This window comes from Coregonus clupeaformis, unplaced genomic scaffold, assembly GCF_020615455.1.
Source record: "Coregonus clupeaformis isolate EN_2021a unplaced genomic scaffold, ASM2061545v1 scaf1226, whole genome shotgun sequence".
NCBI classification, from domain to species: Eukaryota; Metazoa; Chordata; class Actinopteri; order Salmoniformes; family Salmonidae; genus Coregonus; species Coregonus clupeaformis.
In genome coordinates this window covers 1-8,628 of record NW_025534680.1, presented here as the reverse complement: position 1 = coordinate 8,628, position 8,628 = coordinate 1, and the positions used below count along the sequence as shown (strand labels likewise).

The window sequence follows — 8,628 nt, the reverse complement described above, 5'->3', positions numbered from 1 at the left end:
ATGGCACCTGTTTGAACTTGTTATCAGTATAAAAGACACCTGTCCACAACCTCAAACAGTCACACTCCAAACTCCACTATGGCCAAGACCAAAGAGCTGTCAAAGGACACCAGAAACAAAATTGTAGACCTGCACCAGGCTGGGAAGACTGGATCTGCAATAGGTAAGCAGCTTGGTTTGAAGAAATCAACTGTGGGAGCAATTATTAGGAAATGGAAGACATACAAGACCACTGATAATCTCCCTCGATCTGGGGCTCCACGCAAGATCTCACCCCGTGGGGTCAAAATGATCACAAGAACGGTGAGTAAAAATCCCAGAACCACACGGGGGGACCTAGTGAATGACCTGCAGAGAGCTGGGACCAAAGTAACAAAGCCTACCATCAGTAACACACTACGCCGCCAGGGACTCAAATCCTGCAGTGCCAGACGTGTCCCACTGCTTAAGCCAGTACATGTCCAGGCCCGTCTGAAGCTTGCTGCATTTGGATGATCCAGAAGAGGATTGGGAGAATGTCATATGGTCAGATGAAACCAAAATATAACTTTTTGGTAAAAACTCAACTCTTCGTGTTTGGAGGACAAAGAATGCTGAGTTGCATCCAAAGAACACCATACCTACTGTGAAGCATTGGGGGTGGAAACATCATGCTTTGGGGCTGTTTCTCTGCAAAGGGGCCAGGACGACTGATCCGTGTAAAGGAAAGAATGAATGGGGCCATGTATCGTGAGATTTTGAGTGAAAACCTCCTTCCATCAGCAAGGGCATTGAAGAGGAAACGTGGCTGGGTCTTTCAGCATGACAATGATCCCAAACACACCGCCCGGGCAACGAAGGAGTGGCTTCGTAAGAATCATTTCAAGGTGCTGGAGTGGCCTAGCCAGTCTCCAGATCTCAACCCCATAGAAAATCTTTGGAGGGAGTTGAAAGTCTGTGTTGTACAGCGACAGCCACAAAACATCACTGCTCTAGAGGAGATCTGCATGGAGGAATGGGCCAAAATACCAGCAACAGTGTGTGAAAACCTTGTGAAGACTTACAGAAAACTTTTGACCTGTGTCATTGCCAACAAAGGGTATATAACAAAGTATTGAGAAACTTTTGTTATTGACCAAATACTTATTTTCCACCATAATTTGCAAATAAATTCATTAAAAATCCTACAATGTGATTTTCTGGATTTTTTTTTCTCATTTCGTCTGTCATAGTTGACGTGTACCTATGATGAAAATTACAGGCCTCTCTCATCTTTTTAAGTGGGAGAACTTGCACAATTGGTGGCTGACTAAATACTTTCCCCCCCACTGTACATTAATTATTTAATTAAATCATTCTATGATAAATTTGTTTAAAACATGAATGTACCATTTCCTCCTGAGACTGGTATAAAAGTAAGCTATATGATCTCTGTTCATTTTAGGGAGGAGGAATACGGATGTTTAGTAAACTTGCTTTATATATACAGCTGCTGCAAGGCCTCGAGAAAGTCGGGTTGGAATGATTTCATCAATTCAGTAGCTTTAATTCAATGAAGAATGTGAATTTTGAACTGAAAAATCCTCTTTGAAAATAGATGACAGTTGTCAATTATTTAATTGTAATTAGGGGTTCTTAGTCCATTATGGTAATTTAACGTATATAGCTCAGGCCTATAACTGGCTACAACATTCGTCTTATAAAGCCTAACATAGGTCTAGTCCTATTGACAGTCGATCTATGACTGCTATAAAATGCCTGCTAGACGAGTGCAACAGGAAGCCAACTGAGTATGAGACCCCACCTTATTATGTGCTGTGTGAAAGTGAAACTAAAAAATAGGCTCCGACATTTTGTACAGGATAGAGACATTTTACTTTTGACTGCAGCTCATATCCTCCATTGATGTCTGTAAATACAGAATCGATCCAGGATCCTATTTGCATGTACCAATTAACATGAATGTCTTATGGCACCTGGTTATAGGAATATAGTCTAGTTTACTCTTTGTCAGGTGGCATATTCGACGTTCGAGCCGTCTTTGGATCAGCAGCGTGACAAGTATTCAGAACATGTTGCAGTAAATAATTATTTACTGAAATTACCGAACAAGTTGACAATCTTATGACCGGACAGTTTCATTATTTGGCAACTTGGTTATGACGAAGAAAACAGAGTAACATTCGTGACAACTTGTACTGGATTGAACATCTGTCGACCGCAGCTAAAGTGGTTAGTTGTTTCTTGAAGACAGACGACGCACTCACACTTATTAAACTCTATCGGACTTTACTTTCTATACCCTGTAAGTAAAAAGTTACATTTCAAATTGTATCAATCTTAGCTTAAAGACTTATGTCTTTAGTTTATATGTCAAACTTTAGGTATAATAGAATGGCCAGAATCTTGATCATGTAATTATCTTAGCCAACGGCGCCATCTGAGTTTGTAACATAATATTACGACTTCAAGCCAAATAGTTATAATAAACACAATGGGCCACATTTGTGTTAACGCAAAATGGTAAAACAAGAAGTCAAATTAAAAATGAATATGCTATAACAGTTATGTTAATAAAGACAAAGATTAGGCCCCGTTACACTATAATTCATGTCATGTTTTAACTTAGTTTTTATTGTCTTAATCGCTATTGAACAAACAGGTGCAAATGCACCCTATTCTGACTTTCACAGAGACATTAGTTTGACACATTGTTGTCTATGATTAACAGGACGGGTGGTTAGTAGCCTTCAACAATCGATAATGGACAGACCTGGATTCACTACGGCACCTCATCCTCGTGATGTCAGGACTGTGCTGCTTGGCAAAACTGGAGTGGGGAAGAGTGCAACAGGAAACACCATTCTGGGTCAGGAAGTGTTTCACTCAGCTTTGGACTTTTCCTCAGTTACCATGACATGTGAAGAGAGAACTGTTCTGATTGGAGGGATTAGAGTCAGTGTGGTTGATACTCCAGACTTCTTCTATGCAACACACACACAGGAGGGTCTGAGTTCAGAGATAGAGAGATGTATTCATCTGTCTAACCCTGGACCCCATGCATTTATCTTTGTTCTAACTCTTGATACTTTCACTGAGCAGGAGACAGATGTAGTCGCTCTATTTGAGAAATGTTTTGGTGAAGTAGCTTCAAACTACACAATCATTGTCTTTACTCATGGAGACAAGCTGAACAACAGAACAATAGAGGAACTAGTAGAGAAAAATGTTAAGTTGTCTGAGCTCATTGAAGAGCGTGGTTGGAGATATCATGTCCTTAACAACAAAGACAGAGCCAATAAAAAGCAGGTGACTGGGCTGCTGGAAAAGATTCTCATCATGATGAATGTGAATGAAGGTAGCTGTTACACACGTGACATGCTGCAGGAGGCAGAAAGAAAGACTAGAGAAGAGATTGAGTTGATGGAAGAGGAGAGTCGCAGGGAGGAAGAGAGGAAAAGAGAAGAACACAAGAGATTGAGAGAGAAGGTGAGAAGAGAGACAGAGGATAGAGAATGGAGAGAGATAGAGGACAAGGAAGTTAAAAGACATGAAGAAGAGAGACAGAGGATAGAGTACGTAGAGAGAGAGAGAGAATCTCAAGAGAAAAAAGCACAGTGCGGGGCAGCGATTCTGTCCATTTTATATATGAAACCAAAGCATTTCTATCTGATCAGTGCTTTAGTTGCAGTGGCCATGGGGGGCAATTGTGTGTGGAGCAAAAGCCCTGTGAATGTAACAGAGTTCATATGGGGTTCTCTTATAGGGGTGTTTGCTGAGGCAATGGGAGCTGGATCATACACACTTATAGACATAGCCTTGGGACAGATTTTAAGACGGGTTGGAAGGTCTACTATAGCCACTGAGATCCAGACTGGGAAATCAGTTGGAATAGCAATGGGTTTCATAGGAGCAGCAGCAGTTGGTGGATTGACAGGAAGGTTAGTTGGCCCAGGAGGAGGAGTGGTGTTAGGAGGATTATCAGGGCTGTTGGGAGGAGTTGGTGTGATGGCGTTAAGAAAACAATTCAAAGACTAGAAAAAAGCTGTTATTTCCCTGTGATGCACTTCTAAATTACAGCTCCACTTCCTGTCTCTCTAAATGGGAGGAGCTCTGATTGGGCAGTCGGTTAGAACATGGATAGTAGATTGGTATGCATCTTCCTATGAATAACCTCTTCATAATGACGTCATTCTGTATTAAAATACCCTTTTGGAAAATGGTGTTAAGAGGGTGTACAAGACAGAGATACGTGTGTGTGAGGAGAGTACATAGAGATTACCCCTTGATGAGTACATATCATTCTCTATTTCATATTGGCCAGTATAACATTTAGCTTCATATGGCATTTTACAGTCTTGGTTATAATGCTCTATGAACTGCTAAATGTTTGTGAGCAGTTATTAGTGCATAAACTGTGCATTACAATGTATTATGCATAGCTCATAAGGAGTTAATAAATGAGCTTATAATGCATTATGAAAAGGCTATTCATAGGAAGTGTTACCAACAAAAAAATATGTTTTATTGTCACATACACCAGAGAGGTGCAGTGAAATGCGTTGTTTTACAGGGTCAAATTAGGGTCAAGGGCCTTGGTCAAGGACACATGGACAGATGTTTCACCTTGACAGCTCAGGTTGCTGGCCCAACGCTCTAACTGCTAGTCTACCTGCCACCCTGTCTTTGGTGTTCACTTTTCTACAGTCTACCATCTCATTCTTAATCTGTCTATAACATCAAAACACTCCTTCCACACATACTCTGTTTATAGACCAAGAACTGTTGGTGCTGGTCCCCTATTACCAAATGTAATGATTTGGTCTGCATGTGAGTGGGGTGTTGAATACTGCAGTCATGTTGCATAGCTGGTAATGGCCAGTATTTCAAACAACAGGTCATTTTAAGATCTTGAAATGAACTAAACTAAACTTTGCAGTTTTTTCTGTTCTTAACAATGCCAAGAATCATATCTATCCAGGTTCATTACTCTATAAAAACAAGTTTGTCATTTTGGACGGCATGTACAACATTTTATGGAATTCGGAAAATGATGAGCTGCATACCACCCTTTTCACATCTTAGCAGGGACAACTTGTTAAAGTCATGTACACCTTTAAAAATGTACTTTATATGCCTCACTTCTCTCAAATGCCTGTCCCATTTGTTGAATGTCAACATTGAAATACGTGGAAATGTAAGCTTGTACAAAAAGATGTAGACATCAGATATAAATGTATGACCTCATGTGAACCTGTGACTATGATTGTTATTGAAACCTTGTCCTCACCTGATGTGTTTGTGGTTTATTATGTGCTCACTATCAAAGTGTTTATATGATTTATATATTTATGGCCCAAGAGAGGACAAACAGTACTAACAGGCTGATAGCCAATGATGTTGAATGCAAGGTATGCATCATTTATCTCCACTGCTGAGAGACACCATTTACCATAACATCTGATCTGATCTGATCTTGATGTTAATGGCAGAGTTCTGATCTGGAGATAAAATGTATTAAAATATGTGAAGTATGTGGGACTAATAATGATACTGTTTCGGACATTAGAAAAACAGGTTCTTCGTTCTCACACAGAGACATTAATATGCATGCCTCAGATAATGCAGTAAAACACATCAGAGCTGCCATCTTGTGGAAATAATAGAACACAACACAGAGTTAGAATTGGGTCAATCAGGAACAGCAGCTCAGATATTGGTATTCAAGGTGAATGTCCCCAGGTGTCTGCTCTACCTTCACAAACATAGAATATAATATATTTGGAACTTTATTGTCCATCTAATAATAAAAATGGAAATGTGTATTCTTCAATTCCTAACCCTCCTTATATGACACACGAGAGGCTGGTAGCAGTACAGTGTCAGCACTGGGATTCGAACCAACAACCTTCTGCAAATCATGACTAGGTGCAGAATCGCTAATTGGGATGTAAGGTGATTTGTGTCAGTGATATGACTTCAATATACCAGCAGTACATGGACAGGTATGGAAACTAACATCTCATCTCATACTCACAGCTGTAATGTGATTTAGTATTTTCCCCTTAATTTAACCCCTTCCTTCCTGAATAGCAGTTTGAACCTTGTATTCTGGACTGTGTACAAAATTCTATTCTAGTCTTAAATATTCCTCCAAAAGATGTAAATTGTTTCTGAGAAATCTTCTTATTGCATATATAACATACAGCTAACTGACCCTAGAGATGCCGACCAGCTGACAGATCCTCACCTAAGCACACACTTTCAAATAATAATAATAAAACATTATATGACATATTATGCAGTCTTCCTTCCTTCTGTTTCTCAACCTGTAGATGTCAGTAGAGATCTTCATAACAACCTTTGTTCTGTCAGTGAAACAGCAGTGGAAATTCAGACTGTAATCGCTGTACAAAACGTTTCCTCCCTCTGTCTCCCTCCACCCCTCCTCTTCCTCTCTCTCTCTCCCATGTAGACCCATGTGGACCACATTATACACCAGTAGCCATTTAGCAGGTGTTGACACTGTAAAACATATGTATAAATGATTAGTTAAAAATCTGACTTGTTTAATGTGGTACCGTAATGATTGATTTCAATGATCTGATGTAGATGTTATACAGATGAAATGCTTATATACCATTGTATTATCCTATGTGTACATTGAGTCATACTGTACCATATAGACTCCCTTGTACCTTCCATTTATGTAGACTGTGTAAATAACAAGCTAATAAAGTATGTTCCCTTTGAGCGATAACTCCGTCAATCATTTACTTTACTGTTGTTAGCTAGTCTTTATATCAAGGCTACCTTCAAAGCTGCAATCTTGAACAAGGTTTGGCAGCATTGCATGAATAGGTACAGAAACTATATATCTTCTAGTTTATTAAAGAAAATATAAGTTGTCCGTTTCCTAGTCCTTGATAATAGTCCATAACTATGGCCTGGTTTAGGATGTATTGAAGGGTGACTGTTTCATGCTAACCCCTTCATCTCTAGTTCTACTTCCTCCCTCCAAATGGGAGTGGCTTAGACTGAACAGCAGAGGGGAGGTGATCGTGAACGTAGGAGACGGTACAGGGAAAAGAAACACGGACAAATGGCTTCATCAAGCACAACAAAACCCTGTAAATTGACCAAGTTTATTGATTCAAACAGTAGACATACCCGGTTACTAGCTATTGTTGTGAACATCTAAAGATGGTTTTGAGCACCTCAGTTTACTTATATAACATCGTGTCCTCCCATGCCATTCTACTTTCACTTTCATTTAAGGTGCTCTGAAAAAGTGTGTAATTACATGAAGTAGTACAACAATGGGTGTTTTTCATCTTGGGAGTATGAATATATTCCATCCCTATCTTGGCTACAGTTTTTCTATTAGTTAGACAGCCCAGTGGGAATGAATAACCACACCAATGCAGATTGAAGTTATTTGTTATAAAACCCAGGCAGTATCAATGCAGGTTTGTAACTTTATGTGAAGTAGCATATGCAAAACTCATTTCCAGTGTGATGTTTACATTTTATTTCAGACTTTCATCAAAATCAAATCACATGCAAATAGTCGGGGTAGCCATGATTAGCTGTTCAGGAGTCTTATGGCTTGGGGGTAGAAGCTGTTAAGATGCCTTTTGGACCTAGACTTGGCGCTCCGGTACATGGTTTTACATTCACATGGACATAAGTGTATAACAGAGAATAAGATTGAATCATCATGCAGTATTTAATGTGATGGTGACTTCAATGTGTCTTTATATAGTGAAGAAGGATGAAGACACAGACAAACAGACTCTGGGTAGAAAAAGAAACTCCATGGATTATCCTCCAAACAGTAAGTTGAACAATAAAACATTTTTTCAAAGTCATATTTGTTGTGCGTTGATTATCCACATTTCAAGTTGGCAGCCAGAAGTGAAGAGGAATGATTATTTATCTCAATTTACATTTGTTATGGGAGACCCATTACTAAGTAGTGTTTTAAATACACAACAGCAAGACTTGCTTATGTGATTGCAAACCATGACGTGACATTTTTCATATTTTCTCCCTTCTCTGTTCTCTCCTGTAGTGTCCAGGATTGTGCTGGTGGGGAAGACTGGCGCTGGAAAAAGCTCTTCAGGAAACACCATTCTGGGGAGGAGAGCTTTTAGAGATGCCAAATCTGGCTCTTCTGTAACTAAGGAGTGTTGTAAGGAGACAGAAGAGATGGCAGGGAGGCAGGTCTGGCTAGTGGACACACCAGGATTATTTGACACAAGCCACTCTGACAGTTACTTGAGGACAGAGATCAGTAAATGTATCAACATGACGTCACCTGGTCCCCATGCAATCGTATTGGTCATGAACGTGGGGCCTTTCACAAAGGAGGAACAGAACGTAGTAAAGAAAATCAGGCGTTATTTGGAGAAGAAGCTAACGGTATACCATGATCCTCTTCACCCATGGGGATGAGTTGGGTGAAGGTGGCATTAAGCAGTATGTAATGAAGGACAGACGGACCTCAAGAGACTTATGGAGCAGTGTGGTGGAAGGTACCATGTTTTTGACAACACCAAGATGGAAAACAGGGACAAGTTCTGGATTTCTTTGAGAAAATTGACCACATGGCGGCAGTAAACGGTCAAGACCACTACACCAACGACA

General features: G+C 39.9%; 1 protein-coding gene and 1 pseudogene across 1 annotated transcript; both read left to right on the top strand.

Moving 5' to 3' along the window:
• The first annotated feature begins 1,729 nt into the window (after positions 1-1,729).
• On the top strand, positions 1,730-5,444 carry LOC123486459 (GTPase IMAP family member 4-like). The gene is made up of 2 exons (XM_045217788.1): positions 1,730-2,284; positions 2,711-5,444. The coding sequence occupies exon 2, from the start codon at positions 2,743-2,745 to the stop codon at positions 4,015-4,017; it is 1,275 nt and encodes a 424-aa protein (XP_045073723.1). The 5' UTR covers positions 1,730-2,284; positions 2,711-2,742; the 3' UTR covers positions 4,018-5,444.
• Positions 5,445-7,030: 1,586 nt separating this feature from the next.
• On the top strand, positions 7,031-8,597 carry LOC123486460 (annotated as a pseudogene).
• The last annotated feature ends 31 nt before the right edge of the window (positions 8,598-8,628 follow it).

What these genes read in the sequence shown, in the direction of transcription:
- LOC123486459 (XM_045217788.1), top strand. Translation starts at nt 2,743, where the DNA reads ATGGACAGACCTGGATTCACTACGGCACCTCATCCTCGTGATGTCAGG.